The sequence below is a fragment of the Ixodes scapularis genome, unplaced genomic scaffold (genome assembly GCF_016920785.2).
Source record: "Ixodes scapularis isolate PalLabHiFi unplaced genomic scaffold, ASM1692078v2 PGA_scaffold10__122_contigs__length_95168666, whole genome shotgun sequence".
NCBI lineage: Eukaryota > Metazoa > Arthropoda > Arachnida > Ixodida > Ixodidae > Ixodes > Ixodes scapularis.
Window position 1 is genome coordinate 62,305,825 of NW_024609836.1, and position 20,242 is coordinate 62,326,066.

Sequence of the window (20,242 nt, forward strand, 5' to 3'; positions counted from 1 at the left end):
TTTTCACCTTCGAGATTCATCGAGAATACTTGAGTGTTGCGAGAAAACTTTTATTAACGGCTCTCTCTCTCTCTTTCTGTCGCTCTGTCTCTCTCTCTCTCTTTCTCTCTCTCTGTATATATATATATATATATATATATATATATATATATATATTGTCAGGTTTCAACGTCTCTTAAACACTTGCTCTAAGACACCCGCAAATCATGGCCGCTCATTCCAACCACCAGAACCAACTGCCCCCGAGCTACCATGCACTTCTTTCTCCTCAACCCGGTGGCTCGGCTGTGCGTGGCAACGGTCGACGAGTCTCGTCGGCCAACCCGATACATTACAATCCTCTTCCCTTAGATTAAATGTTCAGCCGGTCTTCACAAAACTTCAGCAGCTGGTCAGCATGTGCCAGTCCTGCTGGTCGTCCAGTATTGCGGTCCTTCAAGCGATAGTCGTTCAGCCCCACTTTCCCCACCACCACGAATGGCCCCGAGCGTCTCGGTGCCAATTTTGCCGCCACGCCCTTGCTGGCATCGCTTAGAGTGTGTAGATCACGGAGAACTAGATCACCGATCCTAAAGTTACACTGTCGTCGATTTCTGTCGTAGTAGCGGCGCTGCTGCTCTTGAACTCTTCTCTGGTTCTCCAGCGCAAACTCGTGTGCGTCTTGCAGCCTAGATGTCACCTCTGCCACAAAGCCTGGAGCTCGGCTGTCTGGTGTAGGAAGTTGACCGGGGTTTTGTTCCCATGGTTTGCGGAGCTGGCGCCCATAGCACAGAAAAGCTGGCGTGTACCCTGTGGTCACACTTTCGCAAGTTCTCATTGCGAATGAAACTTCAGGGATACGTTGGTCCCAGTCACGATGGTCATGGCAGTATGCCACGAGGCACTGCTTCACTGTTGCGTTATGCCGCTCTACCATCTGCCCTGCAGGGCGGTACGGTACCGTGCGGCGGTCTTTGATGCCGAGGTGCTTCATGACGTTCTTCCACAGCCGAGAAACGAAGACTCTTCCATTGTCACTGGATATGCTTTTTGGGAAGCCATGTCGACAAAACACGTCAATCATTTTTTCCAGGATGGCCTTACTGGTCGGAGTTCGAAGGGGAAATAGTTCAATAAACTTCGTGAACTTGTCGATGACCACGAGAAGATATCTGTGGTGGCGTTTTGATATAGGTAATGGCCCAATTATATCTACGCTCAGGTGTGCCATAGGTTCCTCTGCCCAGGTACTGTCCATTAGTCCCCCCAGCTTTTGACGACGAGGCTTCAAAGTCTGACAGGACGGGCAAGATCGCACATAGCGGGAAACGTCAGACCTCATACCGATCCAAAAATACCTCTCCGCGACCCGCTTCAGAGTCTTGAAGTACCCCAAGTGTCCGCTTAAAGGGTTATCGTGTGACAACTGCAGTACCGTTTGGCGTATTTGTTTTGGAACCCAGATGAGCTTTCTTTCCCCTGAAACCTTTAGTAGCTGTCCGTCATGATCGATTTCACTATCATCAGAAACATGTTGTATTCGACGTGCTTCTGTTTCGTCGGTCGGCAGAGTTCGGTCTTGGAGGTAGCGAATTACCTCGGAGATTTCAGGATCTTTCTGTTGTTCATCAGCCAGCTGGGATGCATTGAGGAACAGTGATATGTCCGTTTCCTCCACTGTGGCATTTTCCTCGAACCGAGGTCGGTGCTCTGGCTCCACCGTCTCTATGGGGAACCACTCATAGAGGGGGTACGTATATGGAGACGTCGCCACACGCGCTCCATTAATCCATCGGCAGCGTCGGCGAGTTCCTTGAGCGTGGCGAAGGTCCTTCCTTCAACGAGATCAAAGAACTGCGGGTGCATCTGTCGGAGTACCCTCTCCACCTTCTGCGCATCTGTCACAGGCTCGCCGATCCTGTCGTAGTAACTGCTGATGACATATATGAACTGCTTCAGGTTTTCCTCGGGGTGTTGAGTTCGTTTCCGCAATTCCTCTTTCAGTCGCTTCTTCTTGTCCACCGGCGCAAACTGACTATGGAACGCGGTGACGAAGCTGCCCCAGCTCGTAAACTCCCCCGCGAAGCGAAACCACAGCTTGGCACTTCCGTCGAGAACTGCGGGTACGACACGGCTGATGCGATCCTCTGGCTTGACACCCTGGATTAGGCAGTAACTCTCGAGCTTCTCTATGAACCCTTCTGGTGACTGTAGATCTCCAAAACCAGAAAACCTGGGAGGCTGGGTGGAGATCCACAGGGCATGCATGGGATCTTGATCGGGCGCTCCGTTGGTCGCAGTGACGGCTGGCGTTACCAACGGAGAGGGTAACAAGGGCTGCAAGGGCTGAAGCGATAAGGGCTGAGGCGACAAGGGCTGAGGTGACAAAGGTTGCAAGGGCTGAGGCAGCTCAGGGTCGAGCTCACCTTCTGCAAGCTCGATGGGCGCGGCAATCAAAAGCTCGCGTATGTGGGCGGCGATCTGTTCCCGATGGAGCGCTGAACCATCCGTTTGCTGCATCATCGTACGGAGAAAGTCTGGCGGCACGAAAAGCGGTCGATGAGACATCTTATTATCCCGGACGAGCCCCCACTTGTCAGGTTTCAACGTCTCTTAAACACTTGCTCTAAGACACCCGCAAATCGTGGCCGCTCATTCCAACCACCAGAACCAACTGCCCCCGAGCTACCATGCACTTCTTTCTCCTCAACCCGGTGGCTCGGCTGTGCGTGGCAACGGTCGACGAGTCTCGTCGGCCAACCCGATACCTTACAATATATATCTTATGTTAAGTTTTGTTTACAGTTTTGCCTTTGTATAGGTTCCGTCCTTTTTGATGGAACAGTAAAAGTAATAAAATAAAAGTAAATTAGCTGAGCAGTAAATGCAAGGTGAAAATAACAACTTCGTCTCTACTGCTGTTGTTTTTGGTTTTAAGAATGCATATTTATTGTTCACGGGCTGATCTTTGTTATGATAAACTTCTGCTTATAAAATTTCATTGATGTCTGTAATCAAATAAAAATACTACAATTTACAAAGATTAATAATTTTAGTTTTATTATAATATTTAAAACGTAAATGAAACGTTTGGCTGCTCACAATCGTTATATTCTAACATTATTTCAGTGGGATATACTATTTGGTTGGCGTTTCATTCAGCGCCTAAAATGACCACGCACAAGACTGTGAACTGTCCTTCATTGGTTATAATCAGGTTAACGTGCCTTGTGCTTCTAAGCTTAATTGAACTGCCGGCTATGGAATCAAACCTGTCGTGCTGTTGATGTCATCGAAAGGATGCACAGAAGCAGCAAGGCAAAGTAACCAAAGACGTAAATCTAAACACGATATTTGCACTGGTATGAATGACAATGAGATGTGGGGTTACGCTCCAAAAGTAGGTTTCGTTGCTCCAAAAGGTGCTCGAAAATGACTCAGTCCAATCACATCAGTGCAATCATGCTTTACCCCAACTTCAAAATTTTGAAAAAGGCGCGAAGATTAGATTTTTACGTGACGTCACAATTTCCCCGCTAAATTGAGCGGCGAAATTCTCCACGTGACGTAACGTGAAGTGACATCGTGACTTCACAATTTAGGCGTTAAATTTAGCAGGGGAAACGCTTCGCGAGACGTCACAGCGTCCTTGCTAAATTTACGGGAGAAACATAAATATCGTTCTAAATCTGGCGTGTAAAGAAAGCGCTTCTCGCATCACTTCCTATTTACTCCCGCTGATACATCTCCGCGCAACTCTTGACGGCCCACAAAGCAGGCGTAGGTGTAAGATACACGCTGAACTATGATATAACTTGCAGGTGAGAAAATGGATGAACACTTAGCCTTTCTATTTCAGTCAAACACTCTTTTTATGCGTTGCAGACAGGATTTTCTTCCATTTAGTTTCGCCTTGCTCGCGCCTTTGTTTTGGCGTCTGCACACTGCAACGCTCCGAGCATGCACATGCACATGCACGCACGCATACGCATACGCACACACGCGTGCGTGTGTGCGTACATACATACATACATACACATACATACATAGTAGATAAACTGTCACGGGATAGGGGCGGAGCAAAACAAATTTTATTCCTGGGAATGCGAGTTTTCAGAGCGCAGCTGGCTCTACAACACTGTGTTTGGGTCTGCCCTGTTTTTCAAGATCCCTGGATATGTGATGATCGATAAGATCGGTAGAAAATAGAGGTACTTTTTTTTTTTATTTCTCCAATTGTGCAATGGAGTGATAAGCACGTTTTGATACTCTTTGCCCGTACCGACATTTAGTTTCCTTGGGGACTTTCTTTTGATACCAATGGGGATGCGATTCGTAGAAGTGTCATGATTTTGAAGCACAATTTTGACGTGCAAACTTGCTATCTTCCGTCTGATTTTGATTGAGTGTGTTTCTCGTACAAATGTATCCTCAACCCCATCCCCCCCCCCCCTTTTCTCACGCTGCAATAATGTGGAGTAACATGTAATTTATACATACATACATATGCTCATTGCGAAATAAACGAGTACAAAAATTAAACAGGCCCGGAAAAGCACGCGCCTGCTTGTGCGCGGGACACGATAAGAAAATCGAAGGACGATGCAAGAAGCGCATGGACATTTTAAGGCACGCCCTGCTTTTTGTAAACTCTCACTCCAGTGTTCCGTCGTCACGTGGTAGGGAGCGACGTGTCTCATACAAAAGATCCCTTCCTCGACCATACGCTATCACTTTACAACCATGCCCTCGCTCCTACTTCCCCGCAGGGCACGTGAAGAGCCAATCGGCGCCGTGTACGGAGAGCTCTCGGCCAACGACACGTCCGAAAACATTTTTCAAACTCGTAAGCACGTAAAGTACCGCCCTCGTATTTTGGCCGATCGACTAATTACACGCGGTGCAAGCGGTTCCACCTCGTGCCTCGCTGCGCAGGAGCGCGCGCTGAGTGACACCTGACGGCGGCGAGGCCCACCCAGAACCAAACGAAGAGCATTTTCTTCGGACGCGTTATTTACGAGTTGCAGTCGTCGTCTGCTTCCGCCAAACGAACAAACGCCCTCGAGCCCGTCTCGACGAGTCACGTTCGCCGACGTTATTTAGCGGCCATTATTTTCGAGAACGCAGCGGGCAGCAGCGCTGTGGTCAGGCGCTGCAGCGACAAGCGTGCACGCCACCTGGCGCCTGCGCAACGCGGGCTCGCGGCAGCGCATTATTTCGCGTGGAAATCGGACTGCCAGAGCGACCACGCCGAGAAGAGCAAGTTGGGAAACGTTGGCTATCAGGAGTACGTAAGCCGTGTCGCGTGCTACAGAGACCCCTATTATCGCTCCCCATGTGAACGAGATTGCGGCCGCTAAGAACGTCGAAGAATTCATAACGAAGCTACAAGTGTAAACGTGCCACATTCTGCGCATTTCTAAAGAGCGACACGCGGTAACGCCTTCGTCGATGCCGCCGAACTTCGCAATCTTTGTCTCTCTTTTGAAGATTGAGCTGGCCACTCTCGCGCCCTTTTGGATTGGTCGGGTCGTACCGCGTGATCGCAGTTCAATTTTTCTTGGGTGCACCTCGGGAACGACCCACGCAGAACGAGTCAAAAGGAAGCATTCAAAAATATATATCCAAAGGGCGAAACAAATATGTAGAGCGTTTCAAGTGCCTTCGGAAAGGACTAGAGCAAATAGACGAGGTAACCAGTTGCATAAGTGGGCGGCTAAGATTCGACCACTCGGTCCCTGAACTTTGCCTCGGTGATTCTCTCGCGTGGGTGTTTTAAAAAAGAGACTTCTTTCCTTCTCTCCTACACTCGTACTCCGTATTTACTTTTTTTTTTTTTTTTTTGCTCTCAAATTATTGGTTTAGATTACCTACCATGGAGGGCTGTCAGGTCTGGATTTGTACTGGTTATAAGTATCAATGCTATTGCATCATGTTACTACGCGTATATATATAGCGTGTCGCAAGTCACCAGGCTCGATCTAAAATTGACTGTAAAAATCGGCGCCTGCACGTAGCAATCCAAACTTTTTGTCAAATCTGTATTTTACAGGTCGGTTTTTTCTTGTAAAATTACAAAGCGTAGCTCTCTTTCTGTAAAAACTAAGGCCAAGAAACTTGCCAGGGTCAACTGCGGACGGCGACGCAGATGACCGAGTCGAGTTGCGGGGTGTGTTTGGCGCGCGTATTGATAAATGGCGTCGGACCCGAAGGTGTAGCCGACCAGCGAAAGAAAGCAGACGACACACAGACGAAATCCGTGGGCAGCAAACGAGACGTTGTTATGCAAAAGCGTTTTTTTTTTTCTTTTTCTAATTTTACTTTTCGTTGTGATTCTATTGCTCGCATTTATTTTTAAACCAAAGGTATATTATACAAAAGGTTATGTCCGTTTTAACACACCACGGTGGTCGCGAGCAGTCTCGATAACTTATCAATACGAGCGCCAAACGCGTCCCGCAACTCTACTTGGTTGTCTGCGTCGCCGCCCGCCTTTCACCCTGGCAAGTTTCTTGGCCCTATTTTTTACAGAAAGAGAGCTACACTTTGTAGTATTGTGCTTTTCCACCTGGTTTTATTAACAGTTTTCTTCATTTGGTACCGAAAGTGTTAAACTTGTATTGTATGAACCTATACATTATTTCTTATTAGAACGAAACTGCGTCCCTAGACACTCCCATGCTGCCTGTGACAATGTTTTATCTGGGGGCGCCCAGCACTATGTTGGAAATAAAAAGTTGATTGAATCGAACATAAATTAAAAGGAAGGGTTTTCAGTTATGCAGCGTAAAATACTGCAAATATATTGCATTATATAGGTTAAGGTGAAATTATGGTTCCCACCAGAGGGACAAAGGACGTTTGCGAAACTCTCAAGTAAGCTTATTTTAAACTTTCATTTTGCGTCTAAACATCGCCAAATATCTTCTTTCTTTCCTTCTTTCTTTCATTCTTTCTTTCCTTCTTCCTTTCTTTCTTTCTTGATTTCTTCTTTCTTTCTTTGTTTCTTTTAAGAGCGTTATACACTGCTGAAGGGCGGGTCACATCGAAGAGCGTGTGCTTTCTTTCTTTACGTCGCCAGGTAAAATTTGGTGCTTGCGGCGCAGGCGAGCAGGCTACGATAACACCTGTTATTGATGGACGAAGAGGGAATTGGTGCGAGTCAGATCTGAAGAGAGAATAAACATGTTAGGCAAGATTGTGTTGCCATTGACTTGCATGCGTATTATTTCTTCAATCCTAATAGTACCTTCTTTGGAGTCGGGTGTCGGGAATATTTATTTAATTATCAATAAAATATAGAACTGAACACTCAATTATTTATCGAAATGAACAGAGTCCTCGCAATCGCTTTTGCACAGAGTAGTTGTAAAGTTTATCACTCTCATTTATGGAGGAAATTCAGCTAAGGACAAGACACTGACGCAGTTTATTCGGTCTGTACTGGCTCATCTCATCAAGAAATACCCTAGCTGTTTGAGGTAAACAGAAAGACCTATATTTTTTTTCTTCGCGTTCAAACTACAGGGCATGCGCACTGCTCACAGCGCTTGCTCATACCGAAATCACACGTATCATAGTAAAAACACCCCGGTGCCTTTTTTCACGTTGTTTCACTACCACCAGCTCGTTTGCGCCCAAACCTTCTGTTCCCACGCATCATTTGCTAAGGCGTGCACTTTGCGGCCGTGTTACAGCTGGCTCGCTTCAGCACGTGCTCAAAAACATAGATTATATACAAGCAGAGATGAACCAAGCCCTTTCGTAGCCACGCCAAGCCGTGACACCGGAACGTGTATTCTACAGGATTCAGGGGGTCACCGCCGCAGATTTTGCAGACGACTTGTGCTGTACAGTGCATGACACAAGATGAGCATCGCCGATATCTGCGCCTATCTACAACTCGGTTTTGTCTACCTCTTTGCGCGTTGACTATGCAGATTAAAGCGAACAGAAAGAAGGTCGCTGGCACCGAGCGGTATGTAGTCCGAGTTGTTTTGTTTGCGGGTAGCGTCGACACGCGTGCATGCCGCCTCGCTTGGCTGGATTCTCCCGTTTTTATCTCGTCCAGACATCCGAGGAAGGACAGCATTCAAGAGAAGGGGAAAGGAGGGGAAGGGGGGAGGATCTCAATTCTCAAGTGAAAATAAGTCTAAAGAATAAGAAGAGTAAAAAGAACGAGGACTCTTTCTTAGGCGTCACGCGTTTAGATTTTACTTCTCATATGTGTTCCTCCGCGGTGCTTACATCTTTTTGTGTGTGTGTGTGTGTCTTCCAACTTTTTTTTGCAACAAAAAAAAATTGTTTGTCTCCTCATTGTTCATATTTTTTTGCGGTTCATTATTTTACAGGGGGATCACGACGCATAGCAACTTTGAGTCAGCTAAAAGCCTGCAGTGTATACACGTTTGCAAGTCCGGTTTCAAGGCGCCGCCATCTTGCTCAGTTGGGGCGCGCTTTAGCGCAGCCATAATCCGATTACGACGCCTGAGGAAGGCTTGGTAATCGGATTATGACGCGTCCAAGCGCACCCCAAACGAGCAAGATGGCGGCGCCCTAAATCCGGAGTTGCAAACGCGTAGAGAAATTATGTTGCGATGGTTTACGAACCTAAACTCTCGCAAGACTTCTCGTCGTGTGAGGCCGCCCTTCGTGTGTGTTTCGCTGCAGAGCACGTAGAAGGCCAATCCCAGTTTGTGGACCCACCAAGCGAAGCATGAGGTATAAATATGCTCGAAAACGGGATCTGCTCGAAAGTCAGCGACCGCGCCCTTTCGCAGAATTGTTTTCTGCCTATGCCAAGATGAGGAAAATGTCGGCCTTATAATTTGCCCCACAGCTTATGCGTGTAACATTTCAAGAATTTGAACACCGCTACTTATGTTAAACACGCACTTACTGGATGGTATCGCCATTCATTCTTGTCGTTCTCTCGCAAACCGGAATTTCCAAGAATAAGAATTTGTTAAGTGTATTTTTATTTAATTTTTGGAAGTCGCATGTTGAAGGCTAAAAAAAAGACAATAGAATATATTTGTCTAAGAACACGGAACGCCTCGCCTGTTCAGGGTGCGTTTACGGAAATGTCCACCCACGCATCGGCGCTCAATGGAAACTCTGATCAGTGGAATGCGCCTCAACTGCATTCTGTTTTCAGTGAAGGCCCAATTCTATCTCGGCGCACAGCGATAAAAACCGGAAGTCGCAACAAAAGCAAACGAAATGTGCGTGTTCAAATACTTTTACTTGCCTAAACTTCGAAACGTTGTCTGTTTCGACGATGCCAAGATAATTTCTAACCGAAACCATTACTTGAATTTTACTGACTAAAAGTTGACTACTCAAAAATAATTAGTAATAGAGTTATCCCAAACGTTTTTAATTATCCTCAATAGGGCCTTTGGCAAGGATTAATACGATGTCAACTTTTTTTTTCTTTTTTTTACATGACCGATTCGGCCTACGTTCTCCGAAACACCCTGTATGTAACGCGCTATCAGGGCTGGCCAGTATCGCGATACAAATGTATCGCGATAGTATCTTAGAGATAGTTTGGAGTATCTGTATTTCTGTATAGAAATACATTTAAAAAAATGTTATTGTATCGCAGTAGTGAAACACATTTGCGGCGTATCGTTTGTATCGCAATACTTTTCCAGACTGTGGGATTCTAGTTTACCCCAAAGTCCTCAGTGAGGCAAATACCCACTACTTAACTCGTCGGTTGCAATAAAGCGGGTTTCGACTTACCTTGCTGATCGCTGTGAGGCAACACCCACTCCGTAGGTCGCTGCTATGGCGGCTACGGCCGGGTCCGTCCGTTGCCTGCCGTTAGGCTCCGATGGACGGGAGATCACACGAAACACAGGGATATCGTAGAAACGTGTTTATTAGGCTTACGCCACACGCTTTGCGCCCATAGGCGGAACAAAAGAGAAATGAGGTTGGCGCTGCCTTAATTGACAGGATCACCAGGAGAAAGGTCCGCGCTGCCTTAACTGGCAGGATCACGGAAAAGGGGGAACAGTAAAATAACGATGAATGCTCCGTTGAGCGTAGCCCCCCCCCTAACCAAGAGCCCCGGCCACAGGTGGGTGGCCGGCTTATGTAGCCTGCGGGAAATAGACGCGCCCGGGGAGGCCGGTAGAAGGTCACTCGAACGGGACGCGTCCATAATCTCTCCCAAGGGTGTGCCGATGGCGCGTTCACCCAAAAGGGCAAGGGAGAACCGGCCCCTTCGGGGAATTCGGCCTCGTGGTTCCTTGTATCCGGGAGGCCGACGCCATTGGTGACGACGACTCCCACGGCCTGCTTGAAGCTAGGCCTAGGTAGGGATAGAGGGAACTCAATGGTTCCCACACTCCCCCCTTCTTAAGGCTTAGGTAGGACTTGAATAAAACAAAATGTCCTACCGGCTCTTAAAAACAAAAAGAACTAAAAAAAAACGACCGCGTCCGGTGCCTACCCCCACATGCCGGGGTTCACAAATACGGTCTGCTTGACGTTCCCGGCGTTCGCTCACCGCTGTGGAGGCGGTTCGTGGAGCCCTTTGGACGGGAACAGCCGGCCCCTGGACAGAGTGTTGTCCGTCGCCGCCAACGACGTAGAGGGGCTTAGAGTGATAAACCGGAAGTTCGGAAGTGGCATCCCCCCGGTTGCCGCCATATTTTACGCAAATGTGACCACTCGTCACATGACCTCCCAAGAGCCGTGACGTCACAGGTAAGATGGCAGCGCCCAGAGCTGGCGGATGCGAGTTTGTTCGGTGCGCGGTAACCGTGATGTGCAGCTGCTTTCCGACGACTTCGGGCTTCTTCGTGCTCGCTGACGCAGGTATAATGTGAAAATATGAAGGAATGATACTTTATACCGTTTTTGCGCAAGATCGCTCTGGATCATCTGGATATTAACGCCTGTGAGACAGCATCAGCTCTGCATCGCCGTACCGGTTCTCGGATTCCGGGATGTGTCCGAGGATCGATAGAACTTTGAGTGCTTTTAACATGAAATTTTCGCATTCTCTTAGCTTTGTTTGAACGTTGAAATATCTGAGAATCTACGCGAAATGTATACGTCGCGTTAGGGCCTAAGGGAAGTTGTTTCAGCCCTCCGTCACCGAACAACCATAGCAACTTTTAGCGAGAAAGCTCCTGCGATTTTAACCTTTTGTGCTAATCCACGATTCTACATTCGATCGCTTTTCTTCCTTTTTTTTTTTGTGTGTGTGTGAGTGCGATGTGCACCCTTATTTTCAGCTACGAGGTTGGCGTTTTATGGAGTATGGGAAAGAATAAATCGTTGCAGGCACCTGCTTCAAAGCTATTCGACTTGCTCTAAGAACAACTGTCTTGGTGCATGCATAGATTAACTGCGCATTTTTTCTGTCTTGTAGGATTTATTGCAGCTATACTCTTTTCCATCAAGTGTGCATTGTATTAGTCGGTCAATTATTTAATTGTTCTAATTACCTGGATAAGATGATTCATATTTTTGTTCATCCCTTGCCTGGAGAGCAGTCTTGTTGAAAAATGTTGACTACCATTCCTTTCGGTCTCTTCAATAGACTCTTTTTAAAAGTGTGGGCTGCCTATACTTCGCATCACCGTAACTTGGAAAAGGCCAACCGCCACAGCCCCCTCGAGCCAATCAGAGAGACGGAGCGAAGGTGTGTGACAAATCTGTGCAGACGAGCACTCTGGTGATATGTTGTCATGTGCCTCTGTCCAATGTGTGTATTGACTCACCGACACTGTAGCCTTTGCCGTCTGCCAAATTCTGATGAAACAAATTACAGTAGCTACTACTGTAATTACCCCAGGCTTTCATACTTTGGGCATTTGTTCGACAAGAATGTTATGTCCGCCATCCCTGTGAATTCGGCTCAGCACCTATTGGACTCGAATGCTGCATTAGCGTTCGACCTGAACTGGGGCCCATTCGTGTGCTTTACGCCGAAAAAAATGGTGACAGTTGTGTTGCTTGATAAGGTTCTGCAAAGGGTCTATTGTGTCATACATATAGGAAGTGTCATGCTATATAACAATGCATCAACACATACTATTAAACTATATGCTCAGAGTTGTGTTTGTTTTTCCAATTAACAAGTTACAGCAGTGTGCTTTAATGCTATTATCATGTGTGTAGTTTTAAGTATCCTCTCTGCAATGCCTACGAAGGCCCCTGGAAGGAATAAATTAATAAATAACATTTTCACATCACTGGAGTTGGTTTTCGGATGCACCACATGTTCAGGAAAGGTTGAACGAGTGCAGCCCCTTGCAAGAAGTCTGCCAGTCTGGTATGTCCCATTAATTAATATTAAGGGGTCAGAGATGCGAGTGTCCTCGAAAGGTCCAGCACGTGCGGTGAGCGCAATTCTGTGTATAGACCCTGAAGGCGTAAAGGCAAGCGGAAATATTTTTATTTGGTTAGTGTATCAAATATGTTTATTTTCACTTGATTACATAATTATTGATTCTTAGTGAATGGTTCTATAACGAATTCTTTCTGCGACAGTCTTGTGTCAGGCGTTCAGTCGTAGTACCTGTGGACCTTCTGGTCGGATGACGCTCCTGGCATGTCGGTGTTCAGTTTGGTCGAGTGGCAACTTTGACCGACTGATGCGGTCTTGTAATCATACGTCATGTGCGGCCACTGACGTCTGATGCACTGAAGCTGCAGGGCTGGCTTCTATTCCCAAAAATTTTCCTGGTAGTTTTCGGCATCAATGTAGCAAGCTCGGGCATGTATTGCTTACGTGTCTGTGCCTTTTGATGTACCGTTGACTTGAAAGCTGGCAACAATTTTTGTTTGCTATCCAAGTCTGGTGACGCTTGCAGTTCACTTTTGAGAGCAACCAACCATTCTAGTCCTTCAAGTCACTCAGGGGCATTCTCCCTCAAAGTTGGAAATTGCGTGCTTCGTGGGGTGGACACAGAAAATTGGTGTCAGCAAATTTTTAGGTATTGTCCTTGGACGACAACCGACACCAAATCCACTGTCACTGCATCGCCGCTCACCTGCCTTGTCGTGCTTACCTCTTGTTGAGGTGATATACATGAGCAGCTTTGGGGTAATCAGGGATTAAGAATCTTCGATTCAGCACCTTCGGCATCAGGGACAAAGTTCGCCGAAGGTAATCCTTAATCTCCCGTGGTCGCTCCTCGAGACGTAATCGAGGGTCGTTTGGCACGAACCCTTGCCGACCAATTCATTGGTACGGGCTGCTTTGGTAGACATGGTCGGCTTCATGCAGTGGTAGCAAAGTGGTTTTCGGTCGCACATTCGCATCACCTATGTTTTCCTCAGTGTACTTTGTTGAGCACAGACCTACACACGATGTCGGGAATGCTTTGGCGTTAGAGTGTCTCATTGAATTGCCATTGAATACTAAGGGGCAGCCTGTGGCGGTCGCCGTGCCATTGTGGCGTAAGTTGCCCTTGGTTTGTCAGATGCCGCTTCGCTCGCAGAAGTCTCGGTTGAAATACCTGTCAAACTTGTTCCGAAACAATCTCGGCAATCAAAATAAAAGCCCGGCAACTGATGGCAGGAAGTAGCTTCCCGATCTCCTCCCAGACAACGTCGTGGATGCCTGGGAGGCTGGCGTCGAAGTAGTAGCTGGACAACTCGAGTGTCGAGACGCCGGGAAGTTGTTCATAGTGGCAGGCTCGGGCATGCAGTGCACATTCCATGTTGGAAGCCTCAGTGATACGAACACTTCGACTGTCGTTGGGGGGTTGCGGACAAGGCTGCCGAAGGTGTTGTCCCTCACGTGAGGGGCATGGGATTCTTAGGTTCTTGTCTCCTGTAGCATCAAGGCCGGCGTGGGCGTGGGCGCTCGATCAAGCGCAAAACATCCTCCACGAGTGCGGTGGCGCTCTCATTGGGGCAGTGTCCTGGACAGAATCAAGAATGCCGCTCTCTCTCGTTGATGTTGGCTGACGAATGCGCGCTTCAGCTCGGTGTTGCAAACTTCCCGTGACGTTAAGGAGGATCCATGGTTCTCAGACCAGCGCCGGCAGTTTCTTCCACGAGAAGTATAGGTTCTGCAGGAGCTGGTTGTCTGTCCACCCAATGTGGCGGGCGACACTGTCATATTGTTCAATCCAGTCCTTGACGTCTTCATACACCTTGCGTGAAAAAGCGTCGGAGTGTGATTTGCGACGGGCATGCAAACGATGGTGGGAGGGGACACGGTTTGCTGCTACAGGTTTGTCATTGTTGGCTTAGTCAGCTTCGGATTTTCTGACAGGAGACCGAATTCCGGTGGTTTTTCCTGGTAGCAGCAACTGGCTCGGATTTCAGGTGCTTCGTGGTGTATTTCCGAGGTTACTCCTTGTGGTACTCGGTCGTCTTGCGGTTGTTCTGCCAGGCTCGGGTCAGGACTTTGCTTACGGCTCGACAGGGGTATAAGACGCAGCCGTGTCTTATACCCGCCGTGTCCCATTATCGGGTAACTCGGCTGAAGAGCCGCCGGGTTCACACAGAGTGAAGGGCTATGGGTAAAGTGCCCAGCACCTCCACCTGAACATACGATTACAGCTGAGCATGACTTGCAGTGTCCCAGAATAGTGAATATTGATAGAAGATAGGACTGGAACAAGGATCCGTGACAGTATAACAAAACTCGCAGAAGAGAATCTATCCTGACTACTGAAGAAGCTGCATTGCTTTAGTGGCATTCTGTCCGAATAAATCCTCTCCTTCGGGGTTTGGCGACTGCCGTGGACGAACTGAACTGAAATGGATGTGGGACCACTTTTGTGGTAATGAGCCACTGCAGACTATTGCCACAAAGCGGCGTGAGCTGGGTACGTAACACGCGCGATGAAATGTCCGGACAGCTTGCAATTCGCGTTACGAGTGTGGATGAAACGTTTGTGTTGACGAAACGTGCGACAGAACAGCGGGATGAATACCAACTGCAACACCTGTGCTCCGTGAAAGTGCACGTCTACGCCGGAACAATTTCGGAAGCAGCACAGCATCACCTAAAGCATGGCACAGGAACTACCAGCTAGAAGGCAGCTCTTCGGTGCGCCGCACACCTGTGCTCCGTGAAAGTGCACTTCTACGCCGGAACAATTTGTAAGCAGCACAGCATCATTCAGCACGGCACGGGAACTACCAGCTTCAAGGCAGCCTTCCGGTGCGCCGCACAACCGAAGTAAGCCCTCGGTCATTTCAACGAAGCTGCACCACGATTGCACACTGCCAAGCACGACTCACGCAATTTCCGTCGCTAAACTGTGTACCCAAATTTACTGCAGATCTCGAGGGTTCCGATGGTCAACGAGAGCACAAAAACGTCGCATTAAAATTTATCCTAGCGGTGTCCGAATCAATCCGAGGTCCGAGCAACGTAAGGCCGATTGTCTCCTTCGTGGCAATATCCCCGTCGGTCACTAGCGAAATGCACACCGTTCCTCCGTATTTTCGCGTTATACCTACGTCAGGCACCACGCTGAACTCTGAAGTCGCTTTCGATCGGCCTCATATGACGGCTTTCGTGTCTGAAATCAGCTCGCCGAGACGAACGACAACCAACAAAGCATCCGACAAGCTCCGGCCCAGCTGGGGCCAGCCGCTGCATGGGCGCTGCAACTTTCCTGTGACGTCACGTATTTGGTTTGGTCATGTGACGTGTGGTCAAATTTGCGTACAATGGCAGCCGCCTTATGGGGGTCACTTTCGAGTGCAGACCGGAACCCCGGTTTATCGCTCTAAGCCCCTCTACCTCGTTGGTCGCCGCGCGGGTCCCGAAGTCGAAGGGCGGGCAGGACCCCGCGCAGCTGTCGGTCCCGGTGGCGCGCGTAGCCGGCGGGCCGCTGGTTCGGTCCCCTGGTCCGCTGGCGTCGCGGGGCTGCTCGAAGAATCGCCAGCACCCGTGGACCAAGAACGCCGTCGAAAACTCCGGAGCCAGGAAACAGGCTGACGCAGCCCCCGAACGGCCCGAAGCACCGTCCTGGCTGGAGATCCTCTTCGTGGATGTTACTGTGGAGTCGTACTGCGGCAGAATGACATCACGGTCTCACCGCTTGTGACGACTGCTCTCGCCGTGCCCCTACGATGACGTAGTGACACACGTGAGCCTGGGCGGCAGTAACTGACCAATGGGCGTTACGCCTACCCTTTCCCTCAGATGCCGTATGTAGGGGAATCCCCGTACGGGATGATCCGGAAGCGAACGTTGAGGTGGCCTTGTATTTAGGTCACGGCTTGCCAACAATGGTGGCTGACGCGTTCGCGAAGGCAGCTGGTGCATTCTTTGCCCTTGCACTTCCCTTAGTGTGACATTTCGCCACCTATTGGGACTGCCTTTGCGAAACTCCGGATATTAGTTTCTCCGAGTTCGCAGATTGTAGCGGGGCGCCTCGTTTTTGGCGTCGTCTCGCGTATCGCGTGCATTCTTGCGCAAGAGTGGCTTTGGGTTTTGCTCCTCGTTTTCCCTTCTGTGGTAGGGTTTGAGATCGCAAATATGCACTGGCCCTCCGACTTTTCGTGACTCTTGGTCAGTCAGCTTGTACACGAGCGGTCAAAGTATTTCTTGCACTTCGTACGGGCCCAGCCACTTTGGTGCCAGCGAAGCAGAAAAGCCTTTGCTGGCATCGCTCAAAACGTGGTTTCGTCTGAGCACGAGATCGCCTACTTTGTAGCGGAGATCTCGGCGAGAGCGATCGTACTGAGCCTTTTGTTTAGCTCGCGCTACCCCGAGATTGTGACGGGCCTCCGAGAAGGCTTCCGTCATCCGAGTTTGTAGCGAGCGCGCGTGTTCAGTCTGTGTCGACTGCGCGTCGTTTGCCCCGGCGTTCGCCCTTAGGACACGGTCCATGGGATTCGCCAACTCTCTTCCGAATGTGAGGAAGGCGGGGGTGAAGCCTGTCGAACGATTGACAGTGGAACGGAGAGCAAACCCAATTTCAGGAATGTATGCGTCCCAGTCGCGGTGCTTTTCGGCAAATGCTGCCAGCATGGGTTTGATGTTTCTGTTACATCGCTCCGTGATGTTCGCCTGCGGGTGGTAGGGTGTGGTTGTTTTGTGCTTGATACCCAGGGCTTTGCAAGCGTCCACAAATACCTTCCCGACGAAGTAGCTTGCTCGATCTGTTAGGAGAGCTTCCGGGAACCCGCATCGGGTGAATACCTCCATGAGCTTCTCCATGATCGCTCGGGCTGTCAGCTTTCGTAGTGGGAAAAGTTCTACCCATTTGCTGAAGTGATCCGTGACAACCAACAAATATTGGTGTCCTTTGGGGCTCCTCGGCAAAGGGCCGACCACGTCGCAAGCCCCCAAAGACCATGGTTCTTGGCTGTGGGTCGGCTGCATTAGGCCCGGAGGTTTGCCGCCTCTTGGTTTGAAGCTTTGGCAAGTGTGGCACGTGCGGGCGTAGCGGAATACGTCCCTTTTCATGCCCGGCCAGGTTGCGATGTGACATAACTTTGTGTAAGTCTTGGAGCCGCTCGCATGTCCAGCCAAGTGCGAGTCGTGATAGTAACGCATTACTGCGCACCTCAGACTTTTTGGCACTACCACCTTGAACACATTATCTGTGTCCTTCTCAGATAGGATATACTTCAGCAGGAGCCCATCGGCGTTCAGCAGAAATTGATCCAGCGTGTCAGTACCAGTACCAGATACATCCCGACACTCGGCGTTAACTGCAATACCAGCAGTCGTACGCCCGGCGGACGCACCGCCCGACTCCACGAAGTCCAACTCACTCGAAAGTCCGTCGATCACCTTTCGACAAAACGGATCATTCTGCTGAGCTTTCAGTAGCTCTTCTTTGCTGAACACGATCCCCACTGCGCTCACTGCGTCGACGTGGTTCACGCTCTAGTCCGAGGAGGTCAGTGGTGCTGCCTCCTTTTGGGATTGAATTTCGGCTTCGCCGGGCATTGCATGTGCCGTTGGCTCGGCCAGGCTCCCCGCGGAAAGATTTGCGCAGTCTATGGGGGCTCGCGACAGTGCGTCGGCCACAACGTTTGTGCTGCCTTTCCGGTACCGCACGACATAGTCGTATTTTTGCAGTAGCAAAGCCCATCTCGCCAACCGCCCTGCGGGTTCGCGAAGTCTTGACAGCCATATTAGGCTCTGGTGATCTGTTTCGATCGTGAATGTGGTCCCGTCGACATAAATGTCGAAGCGCTTTAAGGCAAATACAATCGCCAAGCACTCTTGTTCGCAGGTGCTGCAGTTCACCTCTGCCGGCACGAGCGAACGGCTAGCGAAAGCCACGGGACGAAGCACACCTTCGTGCTCTTGGAGCAGGACCGCTCCCAAGCCCAGTTTGCTCGCGTCCGTTTGGATCACGAAAGGCTTGTTCAAGTCGGGAAGCTTTAGAGTTCCGCGGTGTCCGCGAGTGCTTTCGAAGTGCAGCGGAAAGCTGCCTCCTGCTCGGGACCCCAACTCCAGCTCACGGCTTTTCTGAGAAGCCGCGTTATTGGCGCTTGGAGGGAGGCGCAGTTCGGGATGAATTGGCGATAAAAATTCACCATTCCCAAATAGCGACGGAGTGAGCTTACGTCCGTTGGTGCGGGGAACTCCCGGATAGCTTCTAGCTTCTCGGCGTTTGGCGCAATGCGTCCGCAATCGAGTGTGAAGCCGAGCAAGTTGATTCGGGTTTCGGCTATTTGAGCCTTTTCCGGGTTCAGCGTGATTCCCGCGGATTTTAGCCGGTCGAACACATCCTTCAGGTCTCTGAGATGATCTTCGAAGGTGTTCGAGTAGACGACAATCTCGTCGAGATAGGCCATTGCATGTTTCCATTTGGCTTCTCCCAGTATGCGGTCGATCAACCGCTGGAACGTCATGGGCGCTCCGCACAGACCGAAGGGCATTCGTGTGAATTCGAAAAGCCCGCGGTGACAAACAAAGGCCGTTTTCGCCTCGTCACCCCTCTCCATTTGAACTTGGAGGTAGCCTCGGCTGGCGTCTAAGGTTGTAAAATACCGTGCGCTGCCGAGGTTGGACAGGATCGAGTAAATGCTCGGTAGCGGATATGCGTCTTTCCGCGTGACGTCATTTAGACGGCGATAGTCGATGCACAGGCGTGAAGTGCCGTCCTTCTTTGGGACCAACACGACGGGGAATCCCCAGGGACTGTTTGACCGCCGGACAACTCCAGTGTCGATCATTTCGTCCAGTGCAACGTCAACGGCTTTTCGTTTAGCCAAACTAACGGGTCGTGCATTTTGCCTCCGAGGGTGCGCATCGCCCGTGTCGATCCGGTGTCGCACTACATTGGTGCACCCGGGTCGATCTGTGAACATCTTGTCATAATGTCGGAACAATGCCGACAGACGGGCTTTTTCTTGCCCTGACACGCTGCATGACTCAGTCAGCAGGGGGTGCGTTATCTCCGACGCTACGGCGCTCGCTTGCAACCGCGTCGGAGAGGGTTCACCTTGGGAGGCTGTTGCCTCGTTTCGGCTGCTGCTGCCTGCCCCATTAACCAGCGGTTTTTCTGGAGTTGGGGGTTCGCAGAAGGGTTTCAGAGGTGCGAATGTGCCCTCTCGGTAGCCACCGCTACTCACGTCGATCACGATCCCTGTTTTGGCGAGAAAATCTCTGCCCAGGATGATCGGAACGGAAAGACTGGGGAGATGAACGAAGCGTTGCCGTCTTGCTCGATTCTCCCATCTCGCAACCAACCGGACGGTACCGCTTGAATGTGCGGTGCCGCACGCGAGTCGAAAGGTCGTGCTTCCCTCCCTCATTCGGACAGAGTTTTGCCGGAGGTGGGTCAACACTTCGTCACCGAAAAGCGATGCGCTTGCGCCCGTGTCGAGCAGCGCCTTGAACGTCCGACCAACGATCGTCAACGCTATGAATGGCGTTGGCGTGCCCGTCGGAAAGCCTATTCTGAAGGCGGACGGCAAAAGAGTATCTTGCTCCGTGCCGTTTTGAGCCACCGGGTTGGTTATCGGCGGCCTTGCTCGTTTCCAGACTGTTGGAAACCGGGGTTCTGCCGTTCTGGGCACTGTTTAACTAGGTGGTCGGCGCTGTTGCAGCGAAAGCAGCGTGGTTGCGCAACCCTTCTCGAGTCGCGTCGCACGTTCTGCTGCGCGCCGGACCTTTCGTCCTGTGCATTTGGACGCATTGGCCACGTTTGCTCCCGGGGCGTCGGTAACTCTTGTCTGTTCCGATCTCGCCTTTGCCACTGCGGCGCGGGTTCTGCTGTTCGCCTCTCGTAAGAGTATGGGTCGAGCGCACGATCGGAGATGTCGTACGTGTTTCGACCCGGTCCGTCGGCGTAGTGGG

General features: G+C 50.0%; 1 protein-coding gene across 1 annotated transcript; it reads right to left on the bottom strand.

Moving 5' to 3' along the window:
- Positions 1-1,704: 1,704 nt before the first annotated feature.
- Positions 1,705-2,547, bottom strand: LOC115323288. Its single transcript, XM_029983685.2, has one exon. The coding sequence runs from the start codon at positions 2,545-2,547 to the stop codon at positions 1,705-1,707; it is 843 nt and encodes a 280-aa protein (XP_029839545.2).
- Positions 2,548-20,242: the final 17,695 nt, after the last annotated feature.